Source organism: Dendrobates tinctorius, unplaced genomic scaffold (assembly GCF_039654945.1).
Source record: "Dendrobates tinctorius isolate UK_male_01 unplaced genomic scaffold, ASM3965494v1 ptg000128l, whole genome shotgun sequence".
NCBI classification, from domain to species: domain Eukaryota; kingdom Metazoa; phylum Chordata; class Amphibia; order Anura; family Dendrobatidae; genus Dendrobates; species Dendrobates tinctorius.
The window spans coordinates 315,813-330,631 of record NW_027361796.1 but is presented as its reverse complement, the minus strand read 5'-3'; the positions used below and the strand labels follow the sequence as shown (position 1 = coordinate 330,631).

The 14,819-nt window shown below is 47.0% G+C and overlaps 1 protein-coding gene across 4 annotated transcripts in view; it reads right to left on the bottom strand.

The window, feature by feature from the left end:
• The window catches only part of SMARCA2 (SWI/SNF related BAF chromatin remodeling complex subunit ATPase 2), a 356,753-nt gene that overhangs the window by 28,888 nt on the left and 313,046 nt on the right, over window positions 1–14,819 (bottom strand). For all 4 annotated transcript variants that reach the window (XM_073542600.1, XM_073542602.1, XM_073542601.1 and 1 more), the window contains one exon: window positions 2,085–2,186. In XM_073542600.1, the coding sequence (XP_073398701.1) occupies window positions 2,085–2,186 (102 nt within the window). The remainder of the gene's footprint in view (window positions 1–2,084; window positions 2,187–14,819) is intronic.

Below are 14,819 nucleotides of genomic sequence, written 5' to 3'. Positions count from 1 at the left end.
AATATCTAAGAAAGGGGGTAACTTCCTCCAGGATGATCGGATCAGGACCCGAGAGGTACCAGTGAATGCGGTTTGTTTTGCCTGTCGTGTGGAGAGCAAACATGGCCCCATTGGGTCGTTGTGGAGGGCCAATCTCTATATTTCAGGTCCCAGAGCCCTCACCGACTCAGGAGTCGCACTTCCAGATCTGCGATTTCCTCAGGGTCACGCAGATATTTTTTATGAGTCTGTAACTCGAAAGGTGTGCTCATAATCCATGATCCTAGGATGGAGTCGGAGTGGCTAGGAAAGACAATGGATGTGTATTTCTGTGTCCAGCTGACAGGTATATTCTAATTGAAGCCCCCAGGCACCTTCATGCCCCATGCTAGCGTGACTCCTACTCAAGCTTTGAAGTTCTGTTTGGCCTTATCTCATTATCATACTAAAAGACCTTGCTATTCAACATTGGAGCACTAAATCCTGCTTTCTTCAATATGCTTACAGGCCATGGGGGGGGGGTAGGAGCAGCTGCTCAATCACACCCACCATGTCATAATTATATTCCAAAAAAATTAATTCTATTTCCTCCAATTTGTTGGTGAGGCTTCTGGCATTAGTATACATGCACTTTATACATCTCTCTGTAACTCTAATCTTTCTTAAATTATTAACTGTTCTAACCACACACCCCATTCCACCCTCAACCCCAATTTCATTATTTGTGCTCAGGTCTCTATCTGCACTGTCTTCCCCTCCTATAAAATGAATACCCTCCCCCCAGTCCCTAGTTTTAACTAGTTTAAACACTTCAACCTTCTAGCCATTTTCTCCCCCCGCACAGCTGCGCCCTCCCTGTTGAGGTGCAGCCCGTCTCTAGCGTAGAACCTGTAGCCAACTGAGAAGTCGGTCCAGTTCTCCAGGAACCCAAACCCCTCCTTCCTACACCAATTTTTGAGCCACTTATTAACCTCCCTAATCTCCCATTGCCTCTCTGGTGTGGCACGTGGTACAGGCAGTATTTCAGAAAATACCACTTTGGAGGTCCTTGCTTTAAGATTGCAGCCTAATTCCCTGAAATCATCTTTAAAGGACCTTCCACCTACGTCTAACTTTGTCATTTGTGCCAATGTGCACCATGACCGCTGGATCCTCACCAGCCCCTCCCAGTAATCTGTCAACCCGTTCGACGATCCCTGTCTTTGTGACAGATTGCCCTATCTGTTGCCCTAATAATTGAGTCCCCCACTACCACTACCTGTCTGGCCTGTCCTGCTCTTCTATTTCCCCCCTTACTGGAGCAGACACTCCTCAGGCTTTCAAAGGACATGCCTTGCTGCAGCAGTGCTACTCCTGCACTGACACTCTCCTCATCTGCCAACTTAGCAAACTTATTGGGGTGTGCCAGACAGGACTAGCCTCCCTAGTGCTCTTCCCTCTAACCCGCCTTCTGTCACCCAGCTTGCTGCTTCACTGTCCTGCAGCTCCATCCTAGCATCCCTACCCTCATCTATCCCATTGAGCGTCTGCTCAGTGAGCAGTAGACTCCTTTCTATATTGTCTATGGATCTCAGTGTTGCCAGCTGCACATCGCCATCCTTGAGATGTTTTGAAAGCTGGGGCTGTTATATTGCCACAATGGGAGAGGTCATGAGCATTAGGTTACCCTTCGCATTGTCAACTTACCCCAATAGGTCTCATGGAAACAACAAGTGCCCATTTTGCTTATGGCCAGCTTATTTCCCTTAACTTATGTAGCTTTAAATGAACTAGTAGATGGAAACAACCTTCCGTGCTCTCAGAACCTCTGCTAGGTGCTTGTTTAGTGGTCACCCATGTACTATTAGTCATCAGCCATGAAGAATAGCATATATTCATTAAATACCAAAGTTCTCCGATTCCTTCAAGGAGTAGTGAGCAAGGCATTGTCTCCCTCCTGTGGTAATGCAAGGAAACAAGCATTTCACTGTAGTCTGTTGATGCCCATGATTGCTCGGTGTGCACAGTCTAACCTACCTTTTAATGTTGCTATGTAATAATTTAGTAGAGGTAGTGAATCGGCATCATCATGTACAATTACCAATCAAAGAAACAGAAATACAAACCTGGGATCCTTCCAGATTGAACGTCTGGGCATTGTAGCATAGCAACATGACATCCTTTTCCAGATCATTTACACTTCTATATTTATGGTTACGAATCCTTTCCTATGGATTCAGAAAGAAAAGATCCAGATTACACTCACCGATTCATCCAAGTGACTTTTTACATTCAAAACAGGTAGATAAAATTGTAAATCCTGACTTATTTAGCCGGACAAAGGACAATTAATTCATTAAACATTCAGGTGCATATAATACCTTCTGTTTATTACTGGATCTAAAAGGCAAGCTAATAATTTTGGGATTTGGATATAATCCCATAACATTAACAAACATAAGTAACATAGTCTTCCAGTATTTAAGGTTGAAGGGAGACTAAGTCCATCTAGTTCAACGCATAGCCTAACATGTTGATCCAGAGGAAGGCAAAAAAAAAAACCCATGAGGCAAACACTAAGCTCCACATTGGTGAAAAACACTCACTCATTACAACATGATACAGCAGAGTGTTCCATAGTCTCACTGTTCTTACAGATTCATCATTGCAAATCATCATTAACATAAACTGTTTATTAACCCCTTACCTACAATGGACGTAATATTCCGTCCATGTGACCCAGGACCTAATTACCATGGACGGAATATTACGTCCCAGCGATCAGCGGCGCCCACGTGGTGAGCGCCGCTGATCGCGGCCGGGTGTCAGCTGATTATCACAGCTGACACCCGGCACAATGTGTCAGGGGCGGTCACGGACCGCCCCCGACACGTTAACCCCTTGTACACCGCGATCAAACGCGATCGCGGTGTACCGGGAGTTAAAGAGAAGCATCGGCAGGGAGGTGGCTCCCTCCTTGCTTCCCTGAGCCCCCCACAGCAGCGCAATGTGCAGCGCTGCTGCGGGGATCTCTTTCCCTACAGGCCCCCGGATCCAAGATGGCGACGGGGGCCTGTAGGGAGCTGACTTCCTCACTGTCTGCAAAGCGCAGGCATGAGGAAGTCTGCAGAACTGCCTGTGACAGATTGCTTATCTGTCACAGTGATCTGTGATGTTACAGATCAGCGATCTGTCACAGGACAGTGATGTCCCACCTGGGACAAGGTAATAAAGTAAAAAAAAAGTGTTAAAAATAATTTTAAAAAAATCGCTAAATAAATTAGTAAAAAAAAAATATTCCCCAATAAATCCATTTTTTCAAAATAAAAAAAAACAAACAATAAAAGTATACATTTGGTATCGCCGCGTCCATAGCGACCCGCCCTATAAAACTGTCCCATTAGTTAACCCCTTTAGCGAACCCCTTAAAAAATAAAAATAAAAAACGAAGCAAAAAATAATGATATATTATCATACCACCGAACAAAAAGTGCAATAATGCGCGATCAAAAAGACGCATATAAATATCCATGGTACCGCTGAAAACGTCATCTTGTCCCGCAAAAAACGAGCCGCCATACAGCGTCATCCGCAAAAAAATAAAAGTTATAGCTCGCAGAATAAAGCGATACAAAAATAATTATTTTTTATATAAAATTGTTTTCATTGCAAAAAAACGACAAAACATAAAAAAACGACCTAAATGAGGTAACACTGTAACCGTACTGACCCGAAGAATAAAACCGCTTTAGCAATTTTATCGCACGCGGAACGGCGTAAACGCACCACCCAAAAGAAATTCATGAAACGCTGGTTTTTGTTCATTCTGCGTCCCAAAAATCGGAATAAAAAGCAATCAAAAAATGTCACGTGCCCGAAAATGGTACCAATGAAAACGTCAACTCGTCCCGCAAAAAATAAGACCTCACATGACCCGGTGGGTCAAAATACGGAAAAATTATAGCTCACAATATGTGGTGATGCACAAACTATTTTTACACTAAAAAGCGTCTTTTAGCGTATGACAGCCGCCAAACATAAAAACCTGCCATAAATAGTAAATCAAACCCCCCGATATCACCCCCTTAGTTAGGGAAAAATAATAAAACTAAAAGAAAATGTATTCATTTCCATTTTCCCGTTAGGGCTAGGGTTAGGGCTCAGATTAGGGTTAGGAGTGTGTTTGGGTTAGGGTTGGAGTTATAATTGGGGGGTTTCCACTGTTTGGGCACATCAGGTGCTCTCCAAAGGCAACATGGCGTCTGATCTCAATTCCAGCCAATTCTGCTTTGAAAAAGTCAAATGGTGCTCCTTCCCTTCCAAGCTCTGCCATGCACCCAAACAGTGTTTTACCCCCACATATGGGGTGTCAGCCTACTCAGGACAAATTACAAAACAACTTTTGGGGTCCAATTTCTCCTGTTACCCTTAGGAAAATAAAAAATTGGGGGCAAAAATATCATTTTTGCAGAAAAAAATGATTTTTTTATTTTCACGCCCAGGCGTTATAAACTTCTGTGAAGCACTTGGGGGTTCAAAGTGCTCACCACACATCTAGATAAGTTTCCAAAATGGGGTCACTTGTGGGGAGTTTCAATAGTTTAGGTACATCAGGGGCTCTCCAAACGCACATGACACCCGCAGACCAATCAATCAAAGTCTGCATTCCAAAATGTCACTACTTCCCTTCCGAGCCCCGACGTGTGCCCATACAGTAGTTTTCTCCCACATATGAGGTATCAGCGTACTCAGGACAAATTGGACAACTTCTTTTGGGGTCCAATTTTTCCTGTTACCCTTGGGAAAATAAAAAAATTGGAGACGAATTGATCATATTTGTGGAAAAAATACGATTTTTTTTATTTTCATGCCTGGGCATTATAAACTTCTGTGAAGCCCTTGGGGGTTCAAAGTGCTCACCACACATCTAGATAAGTTCCTTGGGGGGGTCTAGATTCCAAAATGGTGTCATTTGTGGGGGGTTTCCACTGTTTTGGTACATCAGGGGTTTTCCAATCGCGACATGGTGTCCGATCTCAATTCTAGCCAAAAACGTCAAATGGCGCTGCTTCCCTTCCGAGCTCTGCTATGCGCCCAAATAGTCATTTACACCCACATATGGGGTATCAGCGTACTCAGGACAAATTGCACAATAACTTTTAGGGTCCTGTTACCCTTGGAAAAATAAAAATTGGGGGTGAAAAGATCATTTTTGTGGAAAAAATATAATTTTTTAATTGTACCGCTGTACGTTATAAACTTCTGTGAAGCCCTTGTGGGTTCAAAGTTCTCACCACATATCTAGATAAGTTCCTTGGGGGGTCTAGTTTCCAAAATGGGGTCACTTGGGGGGGTTTCCACTGTTTAGGTACATCAGGGGCTCTCCAAACGCGACATGGCGTCCGATCTGAATTCCAGCCAATTTTGAATTGAAAAAGTCAAACGGTGCTCCTTCTTCCCTACTGAGGTCTGCCAAGCGCCGAAACAGTGGTTCCCCCCCACATATCAGGTATCAGCGTACTCAGGACAAATTGCACAATAACTTTTGCAGTCCAATTTCTCCAGTTACCCTTGGTAAAATAAAGAAAATTGAACCTGAAGTATTTTTTTGTGAAAAAAAGTTAAATGTTCATTTTTTTTTTAAATAATCAAAACATTCCTGTGACACACCTAAAGGGTTAATAAACTTCTTCAATGTGGTTTTAAGCACCTTAAGGGGTGCAGTTTTTAGAATGGTGTCTCTTTTGGGTATTTTCTATCATATAGACCCCTCAAAGTGGCTTCAAATGTGATGTGGTCCCTAAAAATAAAATGGTGTTGCAAAAATGAGAAATCGCTGGTCAATTTTCAACCCTTATAACTTCCTAACAAAAAAAAATTTTGGTTCCAAAATTGTGCTGATGTAAAGTAAACATGTGGGAAATGTTATTTATTAAGTTTTTTTGTGTGCCGTATCGCTGTGATTTAAGGGCATAAAAATTCAAAGTTGGAAAATTGCGAAATTTTCGCCAAATTTCCGTTTTTTTCACAAATAAACGCAAGTTATTTGAATGAAATTTTACCACTAACATGAAGTACAATATGTCACGAGAAAACATTGTCAGAATCACCGGGATCCATGGAAGCGTTTCAGAGTTATGACCTCATAAAGGGACAGTGGTCAGAATTGTAAAAATTGGCCCGGGAGTTAACGTGCAAACCACCCTTGGTAGTGAAGGGGTTAAAGGAGCTGTCAAAGCTTTGAAGACAATTTTTTTTTCATAATTAAATGCATGCAACCAGGGCTAAAAATCATTTTTGCAATTATGGTAGGTTTCATTTTGCACCATTTGCCTTTATAGCCTCTGCATGACTATTTTTAGCTGAAGAATGAGGAGGTAGCAGAGTCGGCCACATTTTCCTTATTTTATTAAATGTCTTGAGGACATAATTTTGCAGCACTTAAGATACTATTATAGAGGTATGACAGGTTCTCCTCCTTTTGTTACTGCAGCTTTCCTCACAGATCGCACAGATTAAAGAGTCCATACAATAGCTGCTGATTGAGGAGCACGTGACCAGATCTGTCCAGCCTTGTCCAATGGAAATGCTCACATGAGAAAATTGCTTTTCAATTGGAGGAGACTGATGGACAGGTCTAGTCACATGATCTGTGCATAGCTGTCTACAAAAATCTCAAGGGCTGTCACCTTGTAGAAGGATCATCTTTATTCTCATTTGCACAAGGAAAGACTAGAAGCAATGGGATGAAACTGAATGGGAGGAGACAGATTATATATTAAAAAAAACTTTCTGACAGTGAGGGTGATCAATATAGGCTGCCACGAGAGGTGGTGAATAGTTATGAATGAGTATACTCGTTGCTCGGGTCTCCCCGAGAATGCTTGGGTGGTCTCGGAGTATTTTGGCGTGCTCGGAGATTTAGTTTTCATCTCCTCAGCTACAAGATTTGCGACTGCTAGACAGCTTGAATATGTGTGTGGAATGCCTGTTTGTTAGGGAATTCCCACATGTATTCACCCTGTCTTCAAGTCGCAAAAAATGCAGCTGAGACAAAAACTAAATCTCTGAGCATGCCAAAATACTCGTAGATTACCTGAGCATGCTCGGGGAGACCCGAGCAATGATGCTTCTCGCACATCACTAGTGGTGAGTTCTCCTTCCATGGAAGTCTTCAAACACAGGCTGGACAGAGATCTGTCTGGGATGATTTAGTGAATCCTGCTTTGCTTTGAGCAAGAGGTTGGACCAGATGACCCAGAAGGCCCTTCCAACTCTACTATTCTATGATTCTATGCAGTCTGAGGAAAGCTGCAGTAACAGGTGCAGAACTGGTCATACCTGCATAATATAAAGTGCTGCAAAAGCATGTCTTCTTGACATCTGATAAAATAAAGAATGTGGCCGACCCAGTTACCTCATTCTGCAGTCAGCAATAGACAGTTTAATACGGAGGTTATAGAAGTCAAATGTATCCCAACTGGAAAAAAGTATTTTAGCTTCAAAAGATGGTCGGATGGGGACTGGAGTGGCGCTGGTTAAAGCAGAAGATGGCAGCTGGTAAGTATTTTCATAGGGACAGGCAGCATGCATTACTGGTACCACTCCAGCAATGAGAGGAAAAAAAAAAAGAATCCCCCCAACCAGAGTAGTGCCTTAATGATTGGCTGTAGCACTCTTGATGTGACTTCAGCCAAGCAGACAATAACAGACACTGTGCAGGCGCCGGGAGAGGTCAGAGAGGTCCGGCGCCTGCGCACTGCAGTATTCTGCTCTGCCCTCAACAGGGCAGGGCAGAGCAGCGCGCCTGTGCCGGAGCCACGACAGGAAGGAAAGAAGAGGATGGCATCGTATGAAGATGGGAGGCACCGGACCGCGACACTCAGCGGACCGGACCGCCCCCCCCCCCCCGGATGAGTATAATATAACTCGTTTTTCTTATCTTTCAGGTTACATCGGAGGCTTATCTACAGCATTACAGAATGCTGTAGATAAGCCCCTGATGTCGGTGCCGGCAGCAAATAGTCGAAAAAAAGGGCGACAGATTCCCTTTAGTCTCTTAGTATCCGGATAATACCCTATTGCGCTTTCTTTCCTTCTAGCATTTTTTATTTTGAGGTGTAGTTCCCTGACTGAGGGTAAGGGGAGTGCAAGAGAGCTCCAAGTTCCTAAACCGCAACTGGAAAGTGGGATATAATAAATCCATGACAACTGAGGGCAACCTCACACCCCCAATTCATGACATATTGTTGGCAGAGCGGTGGGATAATAGAGCATTAGCGATCTGGTTTGAACAAGCATTCCTCTCACCAAAAACTTGCACGGTTCATGTGAGGACGCTGCGCAAAAAGTTTTGGAGAACGAACTCAGTGTTTTTCAGTACTGAGACAATACTGTGTATATAGCGGTTACCCCCTCCCCTTCTCTTCATTTTTCTATCCTATCTTTTATTTGGCAACTATGGCTACATTTGGAGAGGCCTGGTATAAGCAGCAGACCAAGGACACTATTACTGCCCTTTGCATGCACAAACGGATTGACTCCATGGGCAAAACCAAGGCCCAACTGGTGGCTGCCCTGCTGCAATGTGGTTCGGAAGCCAACCCGAGCACAGGTGGTGCTGCTGCGGAAGTCCAACCGGCGCCTGCCAGCCCTACTCACAACCACGGGAAGTGTGGACCCCAAATTGCGGATGGCTTTGTAACAAATCCACGCAGACGCTCGTGATGGACATCTGCAGCTGATCCAGCAATACCAGGAGAGGGCTGAGTGGCAGGCCCAAGTCCAGCGAGAGACCGAGAGCCGAACGGCATGCCAATCGCAGCGAGAGGCTGAGTCAGCTGAACAGGAGGGCCCAAGCTCAGAGACCATGAACTGCAGTTGGCCCGACTTGGGGGTAACACCATCTACCCCACGGAGCGCTGAGTCCAATAATGCAAAACCCCGGCCACAGCACTTTCATGTGATGGAAAAGGACGGGGGACTTGGACATTTTTCTTTGGGGATTTGAGAAAGCCTGCAGACAGTACCAGCTGCCTGGGGACCAATGGGCCCGATATATAACCCCAGGGCTCAAAGAAAAAGCTCTGGAAGCGTTTGCGTCTCTTCCTCCAGACCAAAATGGAGACTATGAGGCCATCAAGCAGGCCCTGATAAAGAAGTACCAACTAACTCCTGAGGTTTACCATAAAAATTTCAGGAACCCCCAACGTGGCGCACACGACAGTTACAGTGATGTGGTGCATGGACTCAGAACCCACATTGACCAGTGGATCCAAGGACTGTTAGTGGTTGCCTTTGAGATGCTGTGGGACCTGATGATAAAATACCAGTTCCTACATCTTTGCCCAGCTGAGGTGCGACAGTTCGTGATGGACCGGGAGCCAAAAGATGCAGACAAAGCAGTGCAGATCGCCGATGCCTACGAGGCCAACCGGAAGTCACCGCCGGCTGCAAAGGTGGTAAGCCAACAACCAACCCCAGTACCCCTGTCAGGCGACTCACCAGAGGCCCTGTCCCCTTTGTCAACACCAGGCCTACATCCGACCCTCGCAAGTGTTATTTCTGCAATCGGACTGGATATCTCAGCGCCACCTGTCCGGAGAAGCAGAAGAACCCCCCAGCCAAGGCCTCAGGGCCTAATGCAGCAGTTCTTTTGGTGGATGGGGCGGTTGGGAGGGCCTGTGAAAATTTGCAGCATGTCACCGTGGGGAGCAAGGGCGTTATAGGCATCAAAGACACCGGGGTTGATCGAACCCTCATCCAACCCACACTGGCAGCCCCTGAAGAGATTATTCCGGGGAAAACCCTGACTGTCACCGGGATTGGGGGCGTCCGCTGTCCCTTGCTGATGGCCCAGGTTTTATAGATTGGGGTGCCGGGAGCAGGATGAAGGAAGTGGGGTTCTCCGAAAACTTGCTCACGGACATTTTGTTGGGGACTGATTAGGGGAGGATGTTTGCGTATTATGTCCCTGACACCCCTCCCCAATCTGATACTGGGGGTAATGATAATGATATGAATATGCATGCTTTACCTGACAGTGCTTTACCCAATAATGCTTTATCTGATAATGATTATGTATTTGAAGGTACAGGAATACTCAGTCACGCTGTGGGGTGAGATGGCTGATGAACCCCTAACAGGAGCAAGCGACAGTGCTAAGGGAAATGGGGAAAGGCACAGAAACCACGAGGAAGGTAATGCCGTGCAACTGACCAGTGCCACAGAGGAAGGTAACTGCCCCATACATAGCACTGTTCCTAAGGTATTGGGGGTGGATGGGGAGGTAGTACCCACAACCACGCCAGTTGATGGGACTGTGGTAATCCCCGGGGAGACAGCCTACATAGCCGCTGTCACCCGCAGTCAGAGTGCCCAGAATACAGATAACACCCTGCCTTCTGGACCCTCCTCCGTCAAAGGGATGACTGAACCAGAAACGGACCCAGAGCAGGTGCCAGAGGGTTCCTGTGAGGAACGGACCTTGACGTCGCTTCTGGCTGCCTCCAGCCAGGAGGTTCCAGGCTGCCCTGCACTCAGATGCGAGCCTGGAAACCTTGACACACCTCGCCGAGCAGCCCACTTCCGAGACTGATAAGGAGAATGTGTTCTGGGAGCAAGGGAAGTTGTACCGGGAGACCGTTCCCGGCAAATCCTAAAAGGAGTGGTTGAGGAAAAGACAGCTGGTCATCCACTTCCAATTTAGGGGTGAGTTTTTACAGACTGCCCATGAGATTCCACTCGCTGGACACTTAGGGATCAGCAAAACTAAGCCCCGGCTGTCTCAACACTTCTATTGGTCCAAATTGGGGACAGATGTAAAACTACTGCCGCTCCTGTATCACCTATCAAAGAGTGGGAAAGTCAGGGCCTGCCCCGAAGGCCCCCCTGATTTCTTTGCCAGTGATAGAGGAGCCTTTCCAGAGGATTGCTGTGGACATTGTGGGACCACTGGCCACACCCAGCAGCTCTGGAAAGCAGTACATCCTTACTGTGGTAGACTATGCTACCCGGTACCCAGAGACAGTGGCTCTCTCCTCAACTAAGGCGGATAAGGTGGCGGATGCCCTGTTGGTCATCTTCTCACAAGTAGCATTTCCCAGGGAAATGCTTACCGACCAGGTGACTCAATTTATGTCTTGCCTAATGGAGGCTCTCTGTAAGAAGATGCAGGTGAAGCATCTGGTGTCGCGCGTGTATCACCCCAAACTAATGGTTTGTGAGAGCACTACACCGATACCCTCAAACAGATGCTAAAAATGCTGGTTGAGATCCAAGGACGCGACTGGGAGTGGAACCTCCCACACCTGCTATTCGCTTACTGAGAGGTTCGGCAGGCCTCATTGGGGTTTTCCCCCTTCGAGCTCCTGTATGGCAGGCGAGTCCGGCGACCCCTTGGGTTGGTAAGGAAAACCTGGGAAGATGAGCCAAGCCCTTCGGAAGTGTCCATCGTGGAGTATGTCCTGCGCTTCCGCGACAAGATGCAGACCTTGACGCAGTTGGTGCATGACAACAAGGTGCAGGATCAGGCTGACCAGAAGCACTGGTATGACCAGAATTCCCGAGAGCGGACCTACCAGGTGGGTCAGAAGGTGTGGGTGCTGGTCCCCGTACAAAAGGATAAGCTTCAGGCGACCTGGGAAGGCCCATACATTGGACTCCAACAGCTTAACCCAGTCACCTACATGGTCACTCTTGACCACGCTCAGGGTATGTCAATATGATGAAGACTCATCAAGAAGGTGGAGCCTGCATCCTACCGGTCTGCAACCTGCCCGAGGACGGGGAGGAACACCCCCTCCTGGACATTGCTGCCCTAAGCTAAGGCCAGTGATTCCATAGAGGACGTGGAGGTAAGCGCCTTGCTATTCGCACCCCAGCGGTCGCAGCTGCGAGCCACGCTGGAACCCTTCCGGGCTGTGTTTACCAAGTGACCACGAAGGACTAAGGTATCGGGTCTCTGACGAGGTGCAGCAAGTCATGCGCCAGGAGATCGATGAGATGTTGCAGCTGGGGGTGATTCAATGGTCCAAGAGCGCGTGGGCCTCACCTGTTGTCCTGGTGCCAAAGAAGGATCGGACCACCCAGTTCTGTGTGGACTACAGGGGGCTCAACGCCATCACAGCCTCCAATGCGCACCTGATGCCACGCATGGAGGAGCTGCTTCAACGGTTAGCTGGCGCACATTATCTATCCATTATGGATCTGAGTCGAGGATACTGGCAGACTCCCCTGAGCTCCGAGGCACAGGAGAAGTACGGCTTCATCACCCCCTTCGGACTATACAAGTCCACGGTCATGCCTTTTAGCATGAAGAAAGCCCCTGTCACATTCCAGCGGATAGATAACCACCTGCTTCAGGGACTGGAGAGGAGCATGGTGCCGTACCTGGATCACACTGCAGTCTTCAGTTGCATCTGGGAGGAACACCTTCAGCATCTCCAGGTGTTGCTTGGGCGCATCCACCAAGCAGGCCTGATCATCACGCCGGGAAAGTGCCAGATGGGCATGAGGGTGGTCCACTACCTGGGACACCTGGGGCTCTGTGAGGCCAGAGCCTGGGAAAGTGGACGCTATCGCGTCCTGGCCCACCCCGAGGAACAAGAAGCAGGTGTTGTCCTTCGTGGGCACAGCAGAATACTATAGGCGCTTTGTACAAAACTATAGCAGGCTTGCGAAGCCCTTGATGGATCTCACTAATAAGCTACCCCATACAGTTGGCTGGACAGACAACTGTGAGATGGCTTTTAGGGCTTTGTAAACAGCCCTGAGCAGCTCTCCTGTGCTAAGGGCAGTCGACAGAAGTCGGCTGTTCTTAGTACAGACAGACGGCAGCAAATTTGGCCTTGGTGCTGTGATTAGCCATGTCGACTTGGGGAACCAAATGCACCCCGTGGTGTACATGAGCCAGAAGCTTCTGCCGAGGGAAGTGGCCTATTCCACTATAGAGAAGGAGTGCATGGACATGGTTTGGGCCCTGCAACGTTTGCAGCCCTACATGTACGGATGCACCTTCACCGTGGTGACCGACCACAATCCCCTGAGCTGGCTGCACACAGTGTCCGGCACCAACGGAAGGTTGCTACGCAGGAGCCTCGCCCTCCAGCAGTACTAATTTACAGTTAAGCACAAAAAGGCAGCGAGTATGGCAACGCAAATGGGTTGTCCTGGCAGAGCGAAACCACAGAGGTGCGCATGGAGGAGTACCGAGAGGTCCTGCCTCCGTAGCGCAGTCCAAAAGGGGGGAGGTGTCAGGAAAATATTAACATTTTCCATGGTTTTGATTACACATACAGGGCTATAAGCTGCAGCTCCTTGGGTTTTGAATGACACACTGCCCCCCCCATTAGGTTGTGCAGTTAACACTGAAACTCCTCATGCTGCATCAACCTTGCAGCTGCATTCTCTTCCCCCCTCCCTCTAGCTACTCCATTTTAGCGTAACGTGAGACACTGGTATGGCCGGCTCAAGCCGGAGGTAAAAGGTTAGAAGCACATGTTCCTTTGTCTATTCAAACGCAAATATAATAACACAGAATAATCATAGAAGCAGTAAACATTATTGAGACCGCAACACTCACCAGAATACGAGAAATGGGTACCTGCCTTCCAGTAATACATAGATATGCAGTGTTTGGTATCGATAGAAAGACAAATTCGCAAGAGAACATGATACTTCTGTCAATACGCTGTGAGCCTCGCAGCCAGAGTTATGGCACTCAAAAGTTTTCTATTAGCTTTCAAAAGGGGAGTACATTCCCTTGCTCCGCTCTCCCAGTGAGGTCAGCCAGAAGAAAGTATAAGGCTAGGATGCCCAATTAGGAAGATGTCTTTTTTGGGATCAGCTAGAGAAGCTGTCCATTTTAACCTGTTACTCTGGGATGGTCCCCCTCCTCCACATGGCGTGCCATTTACTGAGATATGTAAATTTCATATTTTAATCCATTTTATTTTGTAATTGTCTGTATATACTATATCTTGTCTCATTTGTAACAGCTTTTATATTTTTGTAAACACTGCCTATATTTTCTGGAGTGAATCTATAAAAATTTACTGGTTTTCGTTTTCCTTGCTCTATAATGTACTGCCACATACTCCATGCTAGATTTACGCTACCGTGTCGGATGGCTCCTGACCCGACATTGGTATTAATATAGAACGAGGGGCTGGTGGCAGCAAAGTGTTCTGGGGTATTTGGGAGACTCTGCTAGTGATGGAACGGAGGTTTTGTGTATGTATTACCCACCTGAGAATGGGGACATACATACCGCCCTCACTGCAGAGTGCCAAATAGCCAGTACACAGCAAGGTAGCCTTTCTGGTGACTATTTATCCTAGGTGTAGTTCCTTGACTGACCTAAGGGTAAGGGGGTGCCAGAGAGCTGCAAGTTCCTAAACCGGAACTGGAAAGTGGGATATAATAAATCCCTGACAACTGGGGGCAACCTCCCACCCCCAGTTCATGACAATCCCCCTTATAAAATAATAGCTATAGTCACCTCCAATGTTGGCACAGTTCCAGGGGTGTTGTCACTGTCTCTCCTGAGGCTTGCGTGACACTTATGTCACGTGAGCCCTGCAGCCAGTGCCACGTAAGCCCCAGACCGCTGGAACAATGCCGCCACTGGAAGAGAGTATAGAGGTTATTATACTCTGACAACCCTTTCTCAATCACCATGTTCTCCTCAAGTAGCGGACAACCCTTTTAATGATTTTGCCTAAATAGGTTGCCAATGTAAGGCAGTCCCAGCATTTACTTCCATGTAGCAGACTGATCTATTTTCAAAACTTGCCAAGTCTCCCCAATAACCAAGGGATATACATACCCATGCTGAAGTAAAGCACGCTGTGCGCAGAGTT